The sequence below is a fragment of the Botrytis sinoallii genome, assembly GCF_014898435.1.
Source record: "Botrytis sinoallii strain Bc 23 chromosome Unknown BSIN_011, whole genome shotgun sequence".
NCBI classification, from domain to species: domain Eukaryota; kingdom Fungi; phylum Ascomycota; class Leotiomycetes; order Helotiales; family Sclerotiniaceae; genus Botrytis; species Botrytis sinoallii.
The window spans coordinates 324,528-346,426 of record NW_024066038.1 but is presented as its reverse complement, the minus strand read 5'-3'; the positions used below and the strand labels follow the sequence as shown (position 1 = coordinate 346,426).

General features: G+C 43.0%; 7 protein-coding genes across 7 annotated transcripts; 5 read left to right on the top strand and 2 right to left on the bottom strand.

The window, feature by feature from the left end:
* Nucleotides 1–1,482: 1,482 nt before the first annotated feature.
* EAF02_006766 (uncharacterized protein) lies at nucleotides 1,483–3,042 on the top strand (the record flags this gene model as incomplete). Its single annotated transcript, XM_038902814.1, has 7 exons — nucleotides 1,483–1,500; nucleotides 1,576–1,623; nucleotides 1,725–1,797; nucleotides 1,877–1,956; nucleotides 2,014–2,336; nucleotides 2,395–2,875; nucleotides 2,929–3,042. 7 exons carry the CDS (start codon nucleotides 1,483–1,485, stop codon nucleotides 3,040–3,042), a joined length of 1,137 nt encoding a protein of 378 aa, XP_038757135.1.
* Nucleotides 3,043–3,989: 947 nt separating this feature from the next.
* EAF02_006765 (uncharacterized protein) lies at nucleotides 3,990–6,692 on the top strand (the record flags this gene model as incomplete). Its single annotated transcript, XM_038902813.1, has 3 exons — nucleotides 3,990–4,900; nucleotides 4,956–5,069; nucleotides 5,118–6,692. The coding sequence occupies exons 1-3, from the start codon at nucleotides 4,217–4,219 to the stop codon at nucleotides 6,690–6,692; spliced, it is 2,373 nt and encodes a 790-aa protein (XP_038757134.1). The 5' UTR covers nucleotides 3,990–4,216.
* A 1,931-nt stretch (nucleotides 6,693–8,623) lies between these two features.
* EAF02_006764 (uncharacterized protein) lies at nucleotides 8,624–9,372 on the top strand (the record flags this gene model as incomplete). The annotated part of the gene is made up of 2 exons (XM_038902812.1): nucleotides 8,624–8,626; nucleotides 8,683–9,372. The coding sequence occupies 2 exons, from the start codon at nucleotides 8,624–8,626 to the stop codon at nucleotides 9,370–9,372; spliced, it is 693 nt and encodes a 230-aa protein (XP_038757133.1).
* A 1,225-nt stretch (nucleotides 9,373–10,597) lies between these two features.
* EAF02_006763 (uncharacterized protein) lies at nucleotides 10,598–11,782 on the top strand (the record flags this gene model as incomplete). Its single annotated transcript, XM_038902811.1, has 4 exons — nucleotides 10,598–10,632; nucleotides 10,848–10,919; nucleotides 11,012–11,189; nucleotides 11,327–11,782. 4 exons carry the CDS (start codon nucleotides 10,598–10,600, stop codon nucleotides 11,780–11,782), a joined length of 741 nt encoding a protein of 246 aa, XP_038757132.1.
* Nucleotides 11,783–12,748: 966 nt separating this feature from the next.
* Nucleotides 12,749–17,387, top strand: EAF02_006762 (uncharacterized protein; the record flags this gene model as incomplete). Its single annotated transcript, XM_038902810.1, has 2 exons — nucleotides 12,749–17,071; nucleotides 17,142–17,387. 2 exons carry the CDS (start codon nucleotides 12,749–12,751, stop codon nucleotides 17,385–17,387), a joined length of 4,569 nt encoding a protein of 1,522 aa, XP_038757131.1.
* Nucleotides 17,388–18,130: 743 nt separating this feature from the next.
* On the bottom strand, nucleotides 18,131–19,098 carry EAF02_006761 (uncharacterized protein; the record flags this gene model as incomplete). Its single annotated transcript, XM_038902809.1, has 2 exons — nucleotides 18,131–18,684; nucleotides 18,822–19,098. The coding sequence occupies 2 exons, from the start codon at nucleotides 19,096–19,098 to the stop codon at nucleotides 18,131–18,133; spliced, it is 831 nt and encodes a 276-aa protein (XP_038757130.1).
* Nucleotides 19,099–19,783: 685 nt separating this feature from the next.
* Nucleotides 19,784–21,219, bottom strand: EAF02_006760 (uncharacterized protein; the record flags this gene model as incomplete). The annotated part of the gene is made up of 5 exons (XM_038902808.1): nucleotides 19,784–20,311; nucleotides 20,366–20,392; nucleotides 20,513–20,545; nucleotides 20,598–20,930; nucleotides 20,980–21,219. 5 exons carry the CDS (start codon nucleotides 21,217–21,219, stop codon nucleotides 19,784–19,786), a joined length of 1,161 nt encoding a protein of 386 aa, XP_038757129.1.
* Nucleotides 21,220–21,899: the final 680 nt, after the last annotated feature.

Genomic DNA, 21,899 nt, shown 5'->3' with positions numbered 1-21,899 from the left:
GTGTTTTTGATAGTAGTTGTAGTGATAAGTAATACATACCTCGCAATAACAATGATTAATATAGGGAATCTTCTCAATTGGCTGCTCAATCATCAATGTATAGATACATGTGATCTGGATAACAGTCGATACCATTGGGAATATTAATTGCCTTGAATTGAATTGATTATGAGACGTGGATGAGTTGGAGTTTCCAGTTGTTGGGGTTGATCTCATATGGCCAAGACGAGGCTGAAAGAAGAGGTTTAACCCGCACTCGGAATCGGACTAGAGATGATTATGTAAGATTTGGCGTTTTGTTTTTTGCCTGAGCCGCAATTGGCATTTGATTGATTGATTGTTGGTGATGAGGTGATGAGTAATATGAGCTATCTATGATTGTTTATTGTGTTCATTGTTATTGAATATGAATATCTATATAACGTGGTTTAACAGTGGCTCAGCTATATCAGTGGGTCGGCCACTTTAAAATACATATAAAATCAGCCTTTTTCAATATTCATATTTTAATTATCAATCATTATTTTTGAAAAAGAAAAGAATATTAAATAATAATAAAAAATCAGTTATTCAAAGTAATAATTTTTTTTTCAAATAATTCTTTTCGATTTCAAAAAAAATCAAATTGTCATGATTTTCGTTACAAAAAAGCTTTTTTTATAATAACTATTTTAAAAATTCTAATTTATTAAAACTAATTAGATTTTTATAATCTATATATAATCAAATATTTAATATTAGATTTTTAGAAAATTATATCAATAAATAAAGAAAGTGCACGGTTGTGCACAGACGTATTTTGTATGTAAAAATGGTGGCCGACTTACTGATATGGCCGAGCCACTGTTAAACCACGTTATACATATAATGATTAGTTATAAATACCTAGATAGGTAATGAATGAAAATGATATTAAGGAAGAGAAACAATCTATTATAAAAGCTAGATATATACAGCAACTATTGAAATGTCTTTTATGTTTCTAATATTGATGAATACTACTATGTAGATATTAATTGATTGATCATATACATACCTACCTACCTCGTTATCGATTATTCTATTGTATTGATTCACTCTGTCGTATTGGCGCACACAGCCTTGAGCTCAAGGTTGTAGATGATGTACGACTGATTGTAGCCTGGCTTTAGCGTTGACTTCACGCCACTACCCATGGTCCGTGTGCAAGCGATTTGGGAGTTCGTACAGTTAACCACTACCTACCTCACTACCCTACCAGTGATAACCTTTTTATCAACCTTCCAAACTTCTTTCTATCAAGAGTAAACTAACTCCAACTCCAACTCCAACTCCAACTCCATTACTCTACATTACAACTTCTTCAACATCAAGCTTACCTACCTATTGTTCGTTCATCGTCACTTCCAACATCATCCTTGATACCCTTTTTTACAACATCTTCAAAGGTCTTACGGCTGTCTCTCAATCATCACCACAGTCACATCTTTAAAAGTCGCAAATATGAAGTTGACTTTCAAGGTATGTTACTTCTTGTCCTTTTAACATCGACACTCTATCAGTCCCATTATGCTAACGACTGTTGGTCGCGCTTAGGATTTAAAGCAGCAGAAATTCGTCCTCGATGCTGAGCCTACTGAGCTTGTATGTTACCAATATATTTTCGATTTTCCACATCACTCTACCCTACCTTCATCGCGGCGTCATATCTATCGTTCGAATAATGGCTAACGCATATAACACAGGTCTCTGATGTGAAGGAGAAGATTTTCAAAGAGAAGGGGTGGGAGGCGTCGCAACAAAAGTTGATTTATTCTGGTATGTTCTGCATTCGGCCGCAGATTTCTATGACTAGCCAGAGAACTGCTGGCGCACATTTGACTAACAACAATTTCAGGAAAAATCTTACAAGATACGAATACTCTAGAGTCCTATCATATCGAGGAGAAGGGATTCATCGTTTGCATGATTACAAAGGTAAATATCCATTAATTGTCCAACAAAGTTCTCCCCATTTTCTAACACTTGAGATAGCCCAAGGCTGCACCAGCTGCGTCCTCTGCGCCTAAAGCTCCATCAACCCCTGCTCCAGCATCGGCTGCTACACCCGCTCCACCTGCTGCGCCTGCACATTCTTCGAGTACCCCAAGCACCGCTGTTCCAGCAACACCTTCTCCTGCTGGTGCCTCGATCCCAGCTCCTCAAGCCACACCATCAAATGAGACTACCGGTCTTGCTATGGGAGCTGAGCGCTCAGCACAAATCGCTGAGATGGAAACCATGGGTTTCGAGAGGTCACAGATTGAAGCAGCCATGCGTGCTGCCTTTTACAACTCGGAACGTGCCATCGAATACTTGTTGACTGTAGGTTCATCTTAGTCCAGAAAGTGATAACCTTTACTAACATTCTACTAGGGGTATCCCCGAAAATCTTTTGCAAGAACAACGACAAGCTACACCAGCTGCACCCGCCGCTGTTCAAGCCTCATCTCCTCCCGCTGCCGGTGGCGAGGATGACCCAGTCGATCTTTTCCAAGCAGCTGCCGCAAATGCTGGTAATCGAGGTGGCGCTGCTCGTGGACGGGCCGGAGCTGGAGCCGATCTTTTGGGAGGTGCTGGAGCTGGAGCTGCAGCCGGTGGACTCGGTAATCTCGATTTTCTCCGAAATAATCCTCAATTCCAACAACTTCGACAAGTCGTTCAACAACAACCTCAGATGCTTGAGCCCATCCTTCAGCAAGTTGGGGCTGGTAACCCACAATTGGCCACTTTGATCAGTCAGCATCCAGAGCAATTCTTACAACTTTTGAGCGAAAATGCCGATGACGATGCGCCACTACCACCAGGGGCTCAAGCCATCGAGGTGACATCAGACGAGCGCGATGCTATTGAGAGGGTAAGAAATGCCCATTTTTCTATTTAATCTTTCCCCCCACTAACAATCGACAGTTATGTCGTCTCGGCTTCAATAGAGAGCAAGCGATCCAGGCCTATTTTGCATGCGACAAGAATGAAGAATTGGCTGCCAACTTCCTTTTCGAGCAACCCGAGGATGAGGAATAGATATTCTTTCGTTGACTCTCGTGTTTCGCGTCTCGGGTTCACTTTTTCCTATTTTACTCTCTTCTCATTGAGCGAATGAATGACGACGAATGAGCCTTTCCATTTACGTGTGGTAATGCCGGGGAATGGAGGGAGGTGTAAGGGAATGGGTGGGGCAGAAATTGAGTGGTAGTAGGAGGGAGGCAGTCTATTTTTCCATACCAGCGGAGGGCAATGAATTGTAACGAACGATATACCTACGTTGCATAATTCTCGAACAGCATAGCAAAAATGTAACGTAGTTTATTATCATGAAAACTTTACTCTACTCAGATAGGGTACAGCAAATGGATGGATTAATTAACAAGAAATTCAATGTTTACAACACAATGTGTGTGTACTGGTTCTTGATCAGTATTTTTGAGGTGACATGCTAGTTTGAGGCAATGCAGGGTGGTATTGTATTGTATCTATCAAACACATAGGAGGTATTTGCGGGGGGAGAGAATGATTTTAGAAGGCTTATGTAATCTTGGAGATGGGGGTATCTCGTAGGTATCAGAGAGTACCTGGGTAGGTAAGAGGTAGATAGCTTTTGACTCTTCTCACATCTCATATTCATTCATTACAATTATATACCCTCCCTACATGTTCACATCCATCTTCTCCAAGCGCTAACCGCTGATCCTTTTCTTGTGCTCCCTTGGCTTGCCGCGTCCTTCGAGGTTGATGATGTTTAGGGAAGTCGATGTTTGAGTGTACGGTAACCTTTATGCGGGTCCACCAATCAGAAGCAGGAAAAAGGTGCAAGATGTTACTCGACTGCTCGCATTGCATTTTTAATTGTTGATCCATGCATTTTTTGCAGATGGGATGGGTGTACAACAATAAGACATACATACTTCAATTGATATTTCTACAACAACATTAATTCCTCCATTCTCTTATGAGCGTCGCCATCTCATCTCATGTTCGAGAAATATTTGATTGATATATTACTGGAAAGTCAAATCGTGTCTTGAAAACAACTTCACCCTTTATATTTCAAGAGCAAGAAAAAAAAGGTACTAGGGATTTAATCCTAGACACTGCTGGTAACCTTTACTCTCCGACTTTTCCAAGCTCCATCCATCCATCCGTTCATCAATCCATCATATCATATTACTTTAACAAGCCAACAATCTCAAGATTCAACATGGAACCCCCTACATATTCCACGCGTTCTAAGCGTAAATCTTCGGAATTAGAACCCAATTCACCACCCCTTTCCAAAAAATCACGAACATCACTTGATCTTCCACCTTCTTCTCCATTGTCTTCACCTTCTTCCACGTCAGCTGACCCCGTCTTGGCTCAATGTTCAATGGACTCTGAAAATCTTGATCTCGATGCCAACGTACCTCTTCGAGGCGGGTTTCGCGGGAGAGGTCGTGGACGCGGTCGAATTCGTGGTGGAGGGAGAGTTGGAAGAAATGGGAATGCGAAAATCCCCGTTGCGAGGGCGGGTGGTGTAGAGATTCTGGCGGGTGTGGCGGGCGGAAAAGCTACTCGTGGACGAGGTGGCCATCGAGTGAAAAAATCAAGTAATGCGAGGATACAGAGTTTGTATCATCGGAAACAATTGCTGAAAACTCAGTATAAACAGGTGGCGTTGTTGCAGCGGGTCGCCCTGGATGTTATCTCAGATAAATCTTTACAGGCTATGAGCGAGGATCCAAAGTACCATGAGACGTTGCCAGAATATCAGATTGTCATGGATCAATTGGCTGAGAGATATGAAGAGAGAGTTGCGCTGTTGAAAGAGCAACGTAGGATTCAATTGGAATATGCAAAGAAGCAGAGGCAGTTTGGAGAGGATTACACTCGTGGGGTCTATGAGGTATGTCATTCTTTTTTTCTTTTCATTATCATTAACATTGTTAACACGTGTATAGACACGAGTAGAATTGATTCAAGAGAAATATGATTTAATGATCAAGAGGAGACTTATTGAAGAATATCAACAAATGGAAGTTCGATATGGTGCTGATAGTCCTTCTCAGCATGATGTAAGTCAAGGAGACATATTTATACCATCTTCCATTAACATTTACCAGTTTGATCATTCACATATCAAGAGAATTCCCGAAGAGACTTTTATTCACCCTGCTGATGCATGGGTCAATGGTGGTCGTGCTGCACAGCTTGCTGCTGAAGCGGAGAAAGAGAAAGGGAAAAAGCGGGGCGGTCGTGGAAAGAAATCCACAAAGTTACCTGCATCCCCATTCAAACCATTGGATATCATGATGCCGGATGATAGTGAAGTTGCACCCAAGAAAACGGCTTTGTATCAACCTGCGACTTCATTGTCTCTTGCCACTACTGTGGACGGAGATTCTGCCGCTCCCACCCCAGCCGAGTTGACCGAACAAGAAGATGCAGATGAGCTCGAAACTGATAAGTTTGGAGTTTACATACCTAACAAAGCAAGACCTAGAAATGGCGATCCACCAAACAATCGTATAGTGGTTGAACCTCCATTTACTTTCGATCCAGATGAAATAGGTATCCGTCATCACCATTACAAAAAGTACAACAAGAACGATCTTCCTACATTCATTGGAATGGATCCTTCTCCCCAACCAAAGACTTTTCATTATGATCCGTGGGTGAGAAATCATCATTCTACGAACAATCGACCAGAAGACTTGGATCAAACAATAGTCGAGACTCATAAATTACATCCGACTTTGGGCTTACCTGTGAAGGGGTCTATAAATCCTACACTTACTACAAGGAGTGATTGGAGTAAGCCTGTAGCAGAGACTAATCCTGTTGTCTTCGTTGTCGAAACTCAAGATGAAGAATCACTCAAGCCAAGATTTGAGACTTCTCGATCCGCATGGATGGCACGTACCGAAAGGGAATTTTCGGATCTTGGCGATCAGCTCAAGATGGCTGAATCATTAGAAGCGATTGGACTTCGTGATCCTATCCTTCGTCCGATCGAAAAGAAGATCGAACCTCAAATTATTGGCAAGATTAGCGACGATCTGATGGAAGCTGTATCGGAGGCGGTAAATGTCTTAAACAAGCCCGTCCCTCCAACGACATCCTCAATCAGAGCAACGTCAACAGCTCCTCCAACTTCAATACCTGGAACACCTGCGCCTGCACAAAGAACGCAAGGTTATGATCCAGTCCGTGATACTGGATATTCTCCTCATTTACGTCGATCTCCAGTCAGAACTTTCAACAATAAAAGCTTAGATATCCTCGCCAATGCAGCCGAATTTCATGGAACGTCCCTACCTCGCGGGGGATTACCACAACCAATCATTCCAGCTCCAAGGCCAATGCAACAAATCCAATACACTTTTTCCCAACCAGAATTTTATAGACAGCCTCCAGCTTTTGTACCTCCACCCCCACATATGACTCTTCCACCACCTTTACCTATGACTCTCCCCCCTCCTCCTCAACCGCTTCAGCAACAAACTCAATTCTTTCAATATGCGGGCCCTCCCCAAGCTCAAGGTGGTCCTCATAATAAGTACAAAGAGATTCTTCCTGCACCACCACAACCACAAAGACGTGTGCCGCCGCCTTCGTTACCTGTGCCGCGAAGTAACGGATTTAATCCATTTGTAAATGGGACAGGGTATGGAAATGGTTCGGGAAGGGGACCTTGAGATGATGAAATGCCTAGAAGCGTATCCACAAGAGAACAAACTGCATAATCTTGGATATACAGTTTTGAGTGCTCATTCATATCACGCGCTTCCATTCTACCTCATTTGAAAATCCACAAGCGGTTTCTTATAGTGGTGCATTTATTTTTCATAATTTTTTCTTCCTTCTCTGTATCAACAAATCAAAAAAATTCATCATATTTTCAGGTTCTAAAATGAAAAGGGCGCAAAGTTTGGTTTTCGGAGTCTTTTCGTCGGTCGTATATATATTCATGAGTTTTATCTTGAGAATTAAGAAATTGGAATTGGATTGGTTGGTAATGAAATAATTTTAAATTTTATTGGGCGGGATGCAGTTATAAAAGTATTTTGGGGGTTTTTGGTTTCTTGACTCGTTTGGAGGATGGAGTTTTGGATGAGGGGAATGGGGGGTGGAAGACGGGGTTTTAGTGTTTGTTTTAGAGTAGGAGTAGAAAATGGAAGCCTTTTCTTCTTCTTTGTCTTGAGATTTTGAGAAGGAGCGGGGGGTGAGAAGGAGGGTTATGTAGGTTTTGTAGATGGGGATGTGGATTTGTATGTGTATGTTTATGTGAATGTTTTTATATATGAAATTGGTATTTGACTTTATTTTTGTAGGGGGAAAAAGATGAAAATGGGATAGGTACAAGGAAACGAGATAATCTAGTTGATTTGTTTGGAAATTTTCGGGATTGGGTTTCTCATTAGTGTGCGATGAAGATGATTTATTGCTATGGCGGATTTTGGGTTTGTTGTGTTGGTGAGAGAGGTGAGAGGTGAGAGGTGAGAGGTGAGAGGTGAGAGGTGAGAGGTGAGAGGTGAGAGGTGAGAGGTGAGAGGTGAGAGGTGAGAGGTGAGAGGTGAGAGGTGAGAGGTGAGAGGTGAGAGGTGAGAGGTGAGAGGTGAGAGGTGAGAGGTGAGAGGTGGAGGGCTGGGCTTGATGTAATGGATTGTGGGTGGGAGAGGAGGTGGATGGGATTGGGGAGAGAGGGAGAGAGGGAGAGAGTGATACGAATCATCTCAATGAATGTATATATATATATATATGCTATATGTAGGTACTTGAGGAAAAAATGAATTGGTTTTGATGGATGGGGTGGTGTTGAGAATTCTTGTGGGTTTCAAATATTTTGCGTTATGAGTCCGACTTTTGGATTGTAGATTGGAGATTGGAGATTGGAAGTTGGAAATAGGAAATAGTGCTTCCAACTCATTACATATCCTGAGGTAAGAGGGTTTAGATTTCGTGGATTTCGTGGATTTCGTGGATTTCCTGGGTTAGAGATTGGAGATTGGGAGCTTAGTTTGAAGGACAGGGAGATTTTAAAGGAGGGGGGGAAAGATACAAAAAAATTAGTTTGTTAGGTAGATATATTAGATGGATGTGTTATTGAACTCTTTGTTCTTATGTGATTGATTGGTTGAATGTTTTGATTCTATTCTATTTACCTCATTTCTATAGAATTGAACTGGATGTAATTTCCTGTTTTCGCTTCACTTCGCTTTAAATTGAGATCCGGATGCAGATATGGAATTTGGAAGGAGTGATTTGCAGACTGTGATATCTTCACTCGTTTTAAAGATTTGTGGAAGTTGGAGTGTGGTGATATATTGCTCTGGAATTATTTTCTATAGTAAGGGAAGTTGAGAAAGAGCGAGGTAATGTATCTAATTAATCTATAGTCAGGGAAAGAGTAGACAGTATTAGCCTCATAAGGTACAGATTGTTTTTCAGTAAATAGATGCCTGTTACTTCTAAAACATTCCAAAGGGAGATGAAAATTTGAAGACCGACCGATTTGCATTTGTAAATCTGAATATTGACTTACTATCTGTTTAATCCTTATTGCGTTCGTACCCAGATTATTACCAGAGCAGATACGATACCACTGTTCGTTATAGCATCTGCAATCATGGTAAATAATCTAACACCAAACAACCTGCGAGATCTTTTGCTAATTTTCTTGGAAAGGCTAACATCAACTATGGACCACAAATTTATCTTCAAAATTATGCATCCAACCCTCATCATCATAACCCCGGAGCGCCCTGCGCTTGGGAGACCACCGAGAGTTATCAAAGGAAATGGTCATTTCCAGCCGTTCGCATTCTCCATCGTGTCCCAGAAGTGTGTCCTGCGGGTGAACATTGCAATGACGGAACGATAGCTTGGGAGACCTGCACACAGTTGGATGACGAGACTCCCTTGAGGGTTGGACCTGGACATGCTCAACATACCGGATATTGTATTACTAGAAAAATAGGCTTCTGTAAATATTGGAAATCTCAACAATCGGACCCCTTTGTTTGTTGTTATCACCTCTTGACACGGGTGGAAGCACCAATGAGGAAAGGGTATTGTTTTGGAGAAAACTGTCCAGGACTTGAGGGGGCAAAAAGTATTCCTGTTGTTAACTATGATCCTGCGGCTTATTATTCCGGCGAGAGGTTAAAATACGAAAGGGAACGGCTTGATTTGTTAGAAGTAGAGGCGGAAACTGGAAAGGATGTGAGGTTTCATTGGAAGAATATGGATGGACCAGGCTATGAGACTTTTGAAGAGGAAAATTTACAATATAAGTTTGGATTCCAAGGACGTAACAGAGTCTCCAAGCCGGTTATGAGCTACATGCCGAATGACAGTTGGTGGCGGCCGCATTAGCAAGTTGGATGAAAACAAAATTGAAAAATGTGGACATGGACGTTTGTTTTACTCTTGTATGTGGGATGACTGCACGAAGATGAGCAGGTGGATGGAGGGCATCATTTCGAGCTTTATGAAAGGGTCAGAAATGCAAGTGGTATACTTGCTTATGAATTCGGAGGAATAGGAATAGAAGAGATGTTTTGTCAGCTTTGATACATTGAATTGAACAGCTTTTCCAGAGATCCGTGTACTTTCATATACTTTTTAGTAACTGTGAAAACCTTCTACTTTTTCTCAACAAAGCCATGAACGATAAACGAAAGACGTAGTTTCGAATGCTCGCTACTGGTATCACGCTTCCCTTGAAACTTCAAGGTATTACCGCCTTTGATTGGAATTACGGAAGCTCATATCGAGGTTTTCTGCATCTCAAAGGCACTTGACTTTGAGGTTGGTGAGCGAGTATGAATCGGAGGTTTACCCAGTATCATTAATCCTCGAACAAGCCAGCGTAGAAGAGTACTCATGGATAATATTATCACCACCCTAGTAAGGTTATCACAAACGAAACCACTTGATGTTCGTTTCGATAGTCCTTTTCCTTTCTTTCAAAGCTCAATCAGGACTGGCTTATCCCACTGGTACCCTTCAACGACGAGCATAGAGTTAAATATGCCACGTGATACAATGGCGATAATTCAAATACTGAGAGGAGAACTCTCGGTAGCTTGAGCCTCACCACAGTACAGCCCTGTGACTCAGCGCGAGTACGACGTTGAAGAAATCCAACCAACCACAGAGTGCCCATCTGCGTATAAAATAATGCTTAGAGATTATCACATTGCACGCGAGGTACTGAGCAGCTAGGTATCCAATGACAATTGTGATATTATATTTGCCACTCTTCCGTACTTCACTCTTCACTTCTCATCCCTCACTTCACTCTGAGCAAAAATGAGTCGAAAAGCATTTCAACTGTTTTTAGTAAATTTGGTGGATTTTAGCGCAATTATAAGAGTCATCCCACATGAAATCCCTGCTAGCGTATAATTGCTATCGAGAAAGGGTTTGCTGATTTTCCTAATAAATCCACTGCAGAGAACTTCGAAAATCTTCATTCAAATTCATAATTATCTACAAACCACAACAATCAATCAATTCTTTCACTTTTTTTGATTAGAAAACTCTACCAGAAATAATACCAGATATCCAAGATCACGTTTTCGCAAATAATTTAAATATGGCTGTTCGTGCGCAGTTTGAGAATTCAAATGAGTAAGTTTGCCTGCCTGCCTTACCCCTCCTCGATGGATGATATGATGAGATGGATTGGAGTGAGGGATGAGTACCCCACCACGGGTGGCACAATTGATGCGAGGAGTGGTGGAAGGATGGGATTGAACTGGCAACATGCGGAGGGAGAGAGAATGGATATCAAGCACGAAGAATTTCGAACATTGGATAGGTTGCTGACAAATTGATTCTTTTAGAGTCGGTGTCTTCTCTACATTGACAAACTCATATGCCTTGGTTGCTGTTGGCGCCAGTGAGAACTTCTACAGGTATGTGTATCTTTAAGCCCTTATAACTTTGATTCCGGCGCATTCCAGTCTTTCTTAGTGGATGAGCAAAAACTAATGAGGCGAACAAAAAGTGTATTCGAAGCAGAACTCCAAGATGTTATCCCAATTTGCCATGCCACAATCGCAGGAACTCGTATTATTGGACGTTTGACTGCAGGTAACAAGAAGGGACTTTTGGTACCAACGAGCACAACAGATCAGGAGTTGCAACATTTGAGAAATAGTTTACCGGACAGCGTTAAGATACAGGTGGGTTATTTTTCTATTATTTGGATGATTGGAGAGCTTTGCGACCAGTTTTGAGCATTGCGATACTTGAAATAAGCTTGGCTTCACTCCTTCAATGCTCCGATTTATTTCCTAAATACTAACGAACAACCAAATAGAGAATAGAAGAGAGACTTTCAGCTCTTGGAAACGTCATAGTATCAAACGATCATGTCGCCCTTGTCCATCCAGATCTTGAGCGCGAAACCGAAGAAATTATTGCCGATGTCCTCGGTGTTGAAGTTTTCCGTCAAACCATCGCCGATAATGTCCTTGTCGGATCCTATATGGCACTTTCCAACCAAGGTGGTATCGTCCATCCAAAAACCAGCATTCAAGATCAAGATGAATTATCTTCGTTATTACAAGTTCCATTGGTTGCAGGTAGTGTAAACAGAGGTAGCAGTGTAGTTGGTGCAGGTATGGTTGTTAACGATTGGATGGCCGTTACTGGTTTGGATACTACGGCTACGGAATTGAGTGTGGTCGAGAGTGTATTCAGGCTGGGCGAGGGACAAGGCCCAAGTGATATTGCGGGAAAGAACAAGGATACCATGGTGGAAAGTTTCTATTAAATTCTTTGGCGGGGGATGTGTATATGAGGAATTTCGGAGGATTAAAGACTTCAGTCCTGTGGCTTCGTTTTCCTCGGTCATTATTTAATAGATGTCATGGGGCATTTGCTAGCAGGAGAATAATCTCTTCAGCTGCTGAGATATGATACATAGGGTAAACTGGTCGTTTAATGGCCATGAATGGAGACTTTTCCCTCCCCATGCCGAAGTTGTGGCTCCCAGATTTACATGATCCTCAAGCTGTGAAAATTGGACCTGCAACTCTATTGAAGCGGCTATATTGATATATGATCTCGTTCTTGAGCGCTCTGGGCCATCTTCGTCCAGCAGACGAGATGTTCATTGGGATAAATAACTAGATCAAGCTTCTAGCCTATTAGTCCATATGTGCAACGTTAATAAGACAGTCGTCAGTATAGCTCTAATGAATTGCGAACATTCTCCATACAAAAACTGTCTTGACATATAGCCTTTAGCGACTAGTAGTTCGCTCAGATTTTCTCTCGACCTATCTGATGCCATTAAAAATTCCTTGAACCTAGGCTCCATATTTTCAACCCTTTTGACATTTGAACCGCATTTATTTACTGGATTCGATCTGGACCTTTCGAATCAGATGCAGAATTAGAGACAGCACGTGATCAACCCATTTTTATCGTGTTTTATAGGTCCGTGCGCGGTGCAGGTGATATCGACGCGTTTGTTCTTTTCGAAAAAAAAGTTCACCTTCACTTTTACCTTTTTCGGAGTTTGTTTTTCTTTTCATATTTTCGTGTTTGATTTTCAGTTTCAGAATCGCCTCTGAAATCTTACAATAATGTCCAAGCAAGAAGGTCAATTCAAAGTCTGAAAACATCATCGCCACGGGACAAGGTTTGATGGTGAAGGAGAAGACATTCCATACCGTAAAAGAAAACGGAAGAACGGAGGATAAAGACTGGGAGGTGTAAGCTTGGGGAGCTCAAAATGGATAGGGGCATGTCAGAGACCGATTTGGGGATGGATTTTATTGAACAGTGGGATTGGCAGCGGTTTAGGGAGGCCGAGAGTATGGAGTTGGAGGATGAAGAGGATAGTGCGATGCAGACGCAAGTGAGCATTGAGAATGGAGAAAAGGTCAAGGAGACGACAAGAGATGTTAATCAGATGGGAGAGGTTGGTGAGGTGGATCCGAGAGGATCACAAAGTATGATTTTACCACAGTATGATGGGCCGGCTGATGATGAGGATGTGATTGGGGAAAATGGATCGGTATCAAAAATTGACATTGGCGATATTGATGTGGGATCGCGCCAAGTAATTTTGCTACAGTGCGATGACCAGGCTGTATCCATATCGAAAACCGGGAGCGGAGATGTCGATATGAGCTCTCGACATGATGATACAGCAGCCTCAAATATACCTACGGAGGAAGGGTTGAACAAAAACGCTCCCGTGGCCCAAAAGCAAAGAATGGTTACGGGAGACGTTGAGCCGTACAAGGAAGAGAGTGGGGCAATTTCGGAAAAACACGATGATACGGCAGATGAGCAAGAAGACCAAGAGATGAACCTAGCTGGCGACAAAAGCATTCCGGATTTCCCTGGAGCGGAGATTGGCGATCAAGAATTGGTCAAAGTTGATGAACCAGCTCTACTCGAGGAAACTCGTAAGAATGCTTTAGAGACAATTACAACAACTACTGAAATGACAATTGACTCTAGTCTCAACGCGGATGTTGATCCCTTCGGAGGAAACATGTATTCTGAGAAACAAATCTACGACAAGTCAGATGATAAGATTAAGGATTCGAGTTTAGGCAGCGAGAATATTGTGTCGGAGAGAGGCAACGACATCTCAAACTCGGAAAAAGCTATCACCGAGATGGGAGCTGGGCCAGTAATTGATACACCTATCGTTGAAGAGAACAATCAAATCGGAGAAATTTGCGGCAATGTTACAACTTTGAATACCACTCATTCCGAAACGACTGTTGACACTGAAAAGATTGTTGACAAAGACGCAAAATCTAGGAACGAAGATCATGGTACCGAAAGCGTTACCAGCGGGTTCCTGAGTAACGAAGATTTAAGGGACCTTGAAGGGAAGCCGAGCTCAATATCTATTCTGGAACAATCACCTGTTGAATTTGCACCCGGAGACAATTTCTCGGAAGGAGTCCCGTCAGTAGATGAGAATATCGTGAGTTCTGCGAATATAGACAGCACGTCAAATCTTACGCATATTCAAGTTCTCAGAATTGCTAATCAAATACCTGTGGACGATGAAAGCTTGGATGATGTTGAATTGCCTTCACTTTCAAGATTGGAAGCTCCAGTACAGGCAAGACACGTAGAAATTCCGGATAGCGATGCGATCACAGAATCAAGTCAACAATCCCCGCAAAAGCTCAGCCATAATGGAAATACATTCGATAGCTCGGCGAGATATGGAAAGAATGTGGAAATGACCATAGGCGCCGATGCTGCCAGAGAAGAAAATGAGGATGGGGAGGCCGAAGACGTTGTAAGCTCGTTTGGGAGAGAATGTGCCACAAGCTCCATCGACCCAAAGAAAAATCTCAAAGAGCTAGAAATGATGGAATCTGAAACTCCACAGAATGGAATAGATGATTTTGATGAGATTGGAGAGTCCTTTGAGTGTGCGCCGATTGGTTCTACCGGGAAAGTAGAGGAAGATTCTAGAGCCGATGAAGATGATATGGATATTCACCCGCCCTCTATTCAGACATCACCGCAAAAACCAACAAATAAGAGGGGTCGATCAACAGGAATAAGAAGATCTAAAATGGCCAACAGTCAAGCTGACGAAGAAAGTATCGAAAGCAAAGCAATGCTTGTCGAAGCTGGCCCAGATAAGCCGATAAGTGTGGAAGACAAGGAAGACTTGAGCGTAAGCAGTCCCGTGGCCGAGAGGAAGCAACGAGGCAGATTACCTACCGGGAAGATTTCTGCATTATCTGTCGATGAGCATGTCGACAAACTGGATGACGCATTGAAAAATATAGCTTCTACAGATGCCACAGCAGATGATTCCTCTACAAATAGCCCCGCACCTGAGAAGAGGAAACGAGGACGACCAGCTAGTAGAAAGGTCTCTTTGTTATCTGCTGATGGGCTTGCCATGGAAGAAGATAAAGCAGCTTTGGATCCACATAAAAGCTACGAAGCCACTATTATCAACAAATCAGCTGAGGCATATTCATCTCCCAGAAAACTCCCAGCAGACAAGTTATATCCAAGTAATCCTACACCTGAGAAGAGGAAACGCGGAAGGCCACCCGGGAGAAAAACTTCCACGTTATCTACTGTTAAGAATGATGATGACGATCTCGAGAGAGAGCAGGTTTTGATGGATGAGAAGACTATACAGTCGAACATCAGTCACAAATCGACAGATGAACGACCTGCAAACCCTCCTATTCATTTCATGCAAGATGAGAAGAGAAAAGGAGTACCGACAGGTCGAAAATCTTCAGATTTGATTCCTGAGAAGAATTATTCTGATGGACCTGACGGAGAATTGGACGAGTTAGATGACGTGACAGCAATAGCCCCAGTCGAGATTATTGAGAGTCATGATGAGTTTGGAATCAACGATACGATGGATGAACTAACTGCGAATTCGTCTTCACCTGTTAAGCGAAAGAGAGGAAGACCAGCTAGTAGAAAATCTTCCGGCTTGAGTCTCGAGAAACCCAGCACTGAAGAAGTTACTAGACATTATTCAAGTAATGTCTCAGTGATTATTCCCGGAGATATTGAAACGGAACAAGCTACGCCTAGTCAGAAATCTACTGGAAAGCATATTGCTATCACATCTCCATCGGTCGAGAGAAAGAGAGGAAGACCTGCAGGACGTAAATCTTCTGGGGTTGAAGCAGAACATACAGAAGCTGACGAGTTATTGTACGATGCTTCACCATTGACTCACAATGATGTTGATGTACAAGCCGCCCCACCTGGGGAAGCAAATGATGATTCGGATGGAAGTTCTTCTGTACGACCGAAAAAAAGAGGTCGACCTGGTCGAAAGATATCTGAACTGAATTCCCAGAAGATACACGTCAATGAAGCTATCAACGGAAGTTCTAGAATTGTTGTAACGGAAGAAACCTTAGAGAGCATTGCTAAGGAGTCCATAGGCGATGTTCATTCCACTGATGAACTAGCTGATATCGATTCCTCACCAGTGAAGAGAAAGAGGGGAAGACCTGCTGGCAGAAAGGTGTCTCGACTAAGTCCGGAAAAGACAACTGTTGACGAAGCTTCAGAGAAGACTCCAAATACCCCAAATAAGGCTGTTACTGATGCTAGTGTCTGTGAGCCAGCATCTGAGACGCAATCAGTCGACGAGCCGCAAACTTTTGCCAACACATCACCCGAGAAGAAAAGAAGAGGTAGACCGGGGAGTCGTAAGGTCTCCAAAGTGACTAATCCAAACAAGGGGTCCGTTAAACCTCCAGAAGAAAGTCAGGTGGCCATTGCATTGCAAGAGACCGTAGGCGCAAGTATTGATCAACCAGCTGTGATCAGTTCTTCGCCAGAGAAGAAAAAAAGAGGTCGACCTGCTCGCAAAGCTTCTAGCTTGAACGCCCGGAATGCCACCATGAAGAATATGTCGAATGATGTTATTAGTAGTGGTAAGAATATCCCGAACGAGATTGTCGACTCAGATGAGGAAGAAGACGCGCTGCTCAATGAATCGCCGCCTTCGAAAAAGGTTAAGCCAGAACCAAGGATGAGAGGCCGATCACCTGGAACTAAAGACTTGGGTGCCAGTACTGAAGACGCAAAATCTGGCGAAGAAAATTTGACAGGGGTATTGACCGGCAGGGCTGAGAGTGGTGGGACAAATCAGGTGGTTACACAGATTGAGGAAAAACCTCCTGCATCAGAGAAGAAGAAACGAGGTCGACCCTCCACAACCAAAGCTAGGCGAATCAGTAATAGCAATTCTGATGTTGCAGAGGAAGAGCAACAAACAATCGACAAAGGCGAGATTCGTAGCATTGAAAGTGAGGACCCTGACAAAGAAGAGGAAGCTATCGAACAAGAAGAGCCGGTGATTGAGAAAAAGAAAAGGGGAAGACCAAGCTTGCTTAAGAACAAAGAGAAACAGTCCGCAAAAGCTACAGAACCTGTAGATAAAGATGCCACTATTAACGATACACCCATCACAGGTGGTATCAACACGAAGTTATCCGGAAGTCAAGTATCTACATCGTCAAATACCTCAGCATCCCATCGCCAAGATGCGTTTTTAGCCGAGATCAAGGCGATGAAACTCGTAAGTCTTAGTCTCCCTTTGATCACATATTTGCTTTTTCCTTCAAATAATCAACTAACTCTGTTTCTAGACATCAATCCAAACACGTAATGCCAGTCTCAAAGCAGAGATTGCACAAAAACGCGAACAAATACAGGAAATCACGGAAGGGTTGGAGAAACCGGCGAAGCAAACGGTCAAGAGACATATCAAGTTGTTGCATGATTATAATGATATCAAGGATGTGGGACAGGGATTGCTGGGTATGATTGCCGATAATAGGGGTGTGAGGGTTGGGGAACTGTATGAGGAATTTGGGGTGGGGATTGCGGATTAGGAGGGTTGATGAGAGGGGAGGGGAGGGAATGGAAAGAGTGTGCTACTAAAGTGGTGGTGAAGGAATCTTGGTGGATGGAATGATACAAGGATGAGTACTAAAGCAAGGAAATGAGTTTGTTGCTAATGGGTGTGTTTGGTTCGATTTCCTTGTTATATGATACCATTTTGCCTACTGTTTGCTGGGGCGTAGAGGCTTTTCTCTCGAGGGAGAAATACACTGAAGGAGCTAGACTATTGAATGTCTCTTGCTTGTGCATTAAGATAGAGATGGATGGGAATACAGTTTTCTCTTAATGAGATTATATGAACAAATGTAGCTGCGTAGGTAGCTATAGTAGCTTTATTTGCAATAGAGCCTCGTTTACTATCATGTTTGTATGGAAATGAGCATTATATTGAGATGGAAATGAATACTTGAGTGTATGATGGAATTGAAACGATCTTTCTGGAATGTCATCTGCAAGCCGGGTGCCGGATACCGTCTGAATTCAATAGCTTTATATTACTTGGTATTCTTTGAGAGGTTAAATGAAGAGGAGTGGGAATATGGTATCTTGATTGGTGAAGTTTTATGGGCGCGTGGAGAAGGTAGAAATGATGGGATTAAATCAATGCATAATTCAATTCATAAATAGTTTATTTTCATATTATTTTAACGGACGATATTGCCTATATAGACGAGCTGTTTTCAAGGACGAGATAGTGACTATCGCCTAATCCCTCCGAAGAACTAAAAATTATTCACAGCTTCAAAAATTCACTTCCCTTCAAATCCTCAAACTCTTCACCCTCCCTACAATCTACCCCCTCCTTCACCACTCTCCCCACTTCCTCCCCCACCTCTCGCTCCCCATTCAACAAATCAAAATACCCACTCCTCACCCCCTCCTCCGCCAACAACCTCACTGCCACCTCCGCCACATCCCCTCTCGTAACCTTCCCCTGTCCCGTCGTCTTCCCCAAACTCACTCTCCCCGTCTCCTCCTCATCACTCAACGTCCCCGGCCTCAAATTAATCCACGTCAAATCTTTCCTCTCCTCGCTCAACACGACTAATGCTTGATCTGCCGCTAACTTTGCTTTGTAATAATCGGGAAGAACTTCGTTGTTGACTTTCTGCACATATGCCCAATCTTCGTCGCTCCACCATGGAGCCCGCGAGCGGCGGCATATGAGCGCGGAAACGAGGAGGAATTTGGTGATAGAGGGGGTTGCGAGAGAGGCCCGGATGAAATGGATACAGGCGTTTTGATCGATGGCGTAGGTGCGGTCTTTGGCACCTTTGCCTCCGGCTCCTGTTGGGTTGGCAAGTTGTTAATTGGTGTTCTGTTTCTTTATGGGAAAATCTCTATCTCTGATCCTTCCTTTTCAAGGAAAAGAATGAGAAAAATGAGAAAAATGAGAAAAATGGGGGCAATGGGAGAATTCATACCAGCACACCAGATAACCCAATCCGCTTTTACTTGTTCCAAAATGCTTTTCGCGTCACTCTCGCTCTTTACATCTTCAATGCTGGAGACGAGCACCTCGAGGTTTCCGGCGCTGCTTTTGGGGGCGCGGGATGCGGCGGCTAGGATATCGGATTTGTGGTCGGGGTTGCGGATCATGGAGATGAGGTTCCAGGATCGCGAGAGAATTTTGGGAGTTAGTAGGAGAGACACTTTGCCGTGGCCGCCGAGGAGGAGGATGCGCGGGGTAGAGGGTGACATTTTTTGGTGGTTGAGAGGGGTTGATGGTTTGAGTGTTGTTTTTGTGAAGGGTGGGAGAAAATTGTTGGTTGGGAATTGAGATTTTTGGTATTTCGATGTTTAGGTAGACATTAGCTAGTAGCTAGTAATTACCCCGAGTTGATATACCTACTAGGTAACCGTTTGATGTTGCTGTTCTGGTTGGTAAGAATGCGGGGTCGGATCGCATCATAGTGGAACTTAGTTGGGAATTTTCGATTACGTCATATCCTATCTCCCTACCGAGCCTACCTACAGTACCTTCCTTGTGGATTATGTAATTGATTAATTAGGCTAACGTGGTTTAGGTAGTGTATTGTATTTGTAAGGTGTACTACTGCTAGTATCTCAATTCTTATTTAATTATTAAGAAGTAATCAAATTGAACCACCTTTACTAGTACCCTAAACGCTTTACATTTAGACCCATGAGATTCATAATCTAATAGGTCTCAAAAATTAAAGGCATACTGATCCACATGCCGATCCTTCTTCACACGGACGTTAAATAGGTATAATCAATCAATCAATCATCTCAGCTAACTAACATTCTAGGGAAAGGTTCACTATCTCTATTGAATTTTCAAACCGTTGGTGATTTGCAATGGATCTGGGACTAAGTACAAGGTATATGTCAAGGCTAGTTGTTTCTTGATCGGGTTCTCAAACTATTGAGTCGTAGAATCTCCATCCCAAACAGCTTCCAAAATCCAAAGGTTAGAGCCAGCAGGTTGCTTCCCTCCCTTGAATGTAAACCTTGGATCCGCATCTTCGAAGAGTTTAGCCCAATCTTCCAATTCTCTTTCCCTCGAGTTTTGTAACTCCAACATTGTGAGATCCATGGATCTCAAACGTTCCTCGCGCCATCTTGGCATTGTTCCAGGCTCCGGCAGCACATTGTCGTTGATGACAATGCGCGCACCTTTTTTGAGAGCGGGAATTTGGTTGCGCAGTATTTGAATGCAATATTTATCAGACCAGTTGTGGAAAATCCATCGGAAGAAATAGATGTCCGCATTCTTGACAGGCTGTTCTTTCAAAAAGTCATAGGCCATGAACTTGATTTTGTCTGAAAGCTCCGAGGGGACAGTCTTAGCACCAGCTTCAACCACTGGTGGAAGGTCTTGAACAATAAAGTTGAGGTCAGGGAATGCTTTCGCAAGTCGTGTGCAGGCAAAGCCATGCGAGCCACCGACCTGTTGATTTATTAGTGGGATTGATAAAGCAAAAATAGCAGAAATATTACATACATCAACAATAGTACCATTACCAACCTCCTTCCAGGAGTAGTTATCAATAACATATTAAAGATCGTATCCTGTACCCTCTGTCCAAGCTTTCATGGCACTGCCAAAACGTTTTGCTCGTGGTGGATTTTGGGACAAAACTTCGAATACAGATTTATCCGTACCGTTCGCAAGCGCAAACCCCTATAGAAGTACATCAGTCTAACTATCTACGCTTTATATCAAGGGACTGTACGGTCTCATTTGGCTCTTGGGATCTCGGATGCTTCACCATAGCGTTAACTGTCTGGGTTGCGGCTTGCCAGAGCTCATCAGAGGTGGTCGCTACCCAATCAGCCATTTGCTGATCTTCTGCTATCATCCTGGATGCAGCTGTGTGAGCAACAACGCCCCTCTTTGGTTCCTTGAATAGGCTTAAAGTCATGGCATGACGAAGAATACGACGGACGTCAAGCTCATTGACGCCACATCTTTTTGCGATATCGGCATAAGAGACTTCTTCATGAATCGGAATACTTTTCGCAATATTGAAGCGACTAATTGCTTGCATGCTTATGAGCCAATCATGCTTTGACAAGTTAGTAAAGAGCTTAGTAGTTGCTTTTGTGTATACTCACGGTGAATTTCATCAAATACTCCTTAGGTCCAAGAATGAGGTCATGAAGCATCAACGTTGCATCAATAAGCTCTGATCGAGCAGCTTCAAGTTCAGGAGCATCTGAAGGGACGAGTGGCTCAGTAGGGGCGTCAACATCGAATGATGGAGACTTTAGACCTTGGCTGCTCAAGTAATTGTCAATTTTGGCAGTATTTGCCGAAATTATCGCAGCTAGTTCAGTGATTGTTGATTGCACCATGATGAAGTAAAGAAGTATTGTCGAAGTACCTTTCTCGAGGAAGAAGAAGGGGCAATATATGTTGAAAAAAAAAGAGGGCCCGGTGAAAGAATCCCTGGTGAAATGTTAGGGGGATTGCATTCCGGGCCGCAGACATGCAGTAAATAAGGGGCGCAGAAACTGCATCTGACAGATATTCTTAATGCAATAAGAAAGCCTAATATCAATATTCCAATATAGTAAGTAGTATTGGCTATCTTGATTCTGTAATTGCCGCATGTACTGGCGTGTTAATCTTGAAAACTAAAAATGACTGGCTTCACTGTCTGTGGGGTTTCGTGGATGTGCTGAGGGGGAGAAGAAACAAGTAGATTGGTGCGCAAATGCCACCAACCACAAGGTTGATGTAAAAAGCCTGGAGCAACGATATCAACACAATTAATTGTATCTACGACGAAGTTAACTCACCCATCTCCAAGTAGCACTGCTGACCGTGAAAGCTCCCCCTAAAATTGGATCTAAAATTGTTCCCGTACCCCAGGTCAATCCGCAAAGACCAAAGTAGACCGGCCGTTCATAGTCCAGAATAGTAACGGATAGTAGTACCATCACTCTTGAGTACATGCTGGCCCCTCCAAGTCCACATATTGCTCTGCTCACAATCAAAGCGTCCATTTGGGTGCTGCACCACAAGCAGCAGA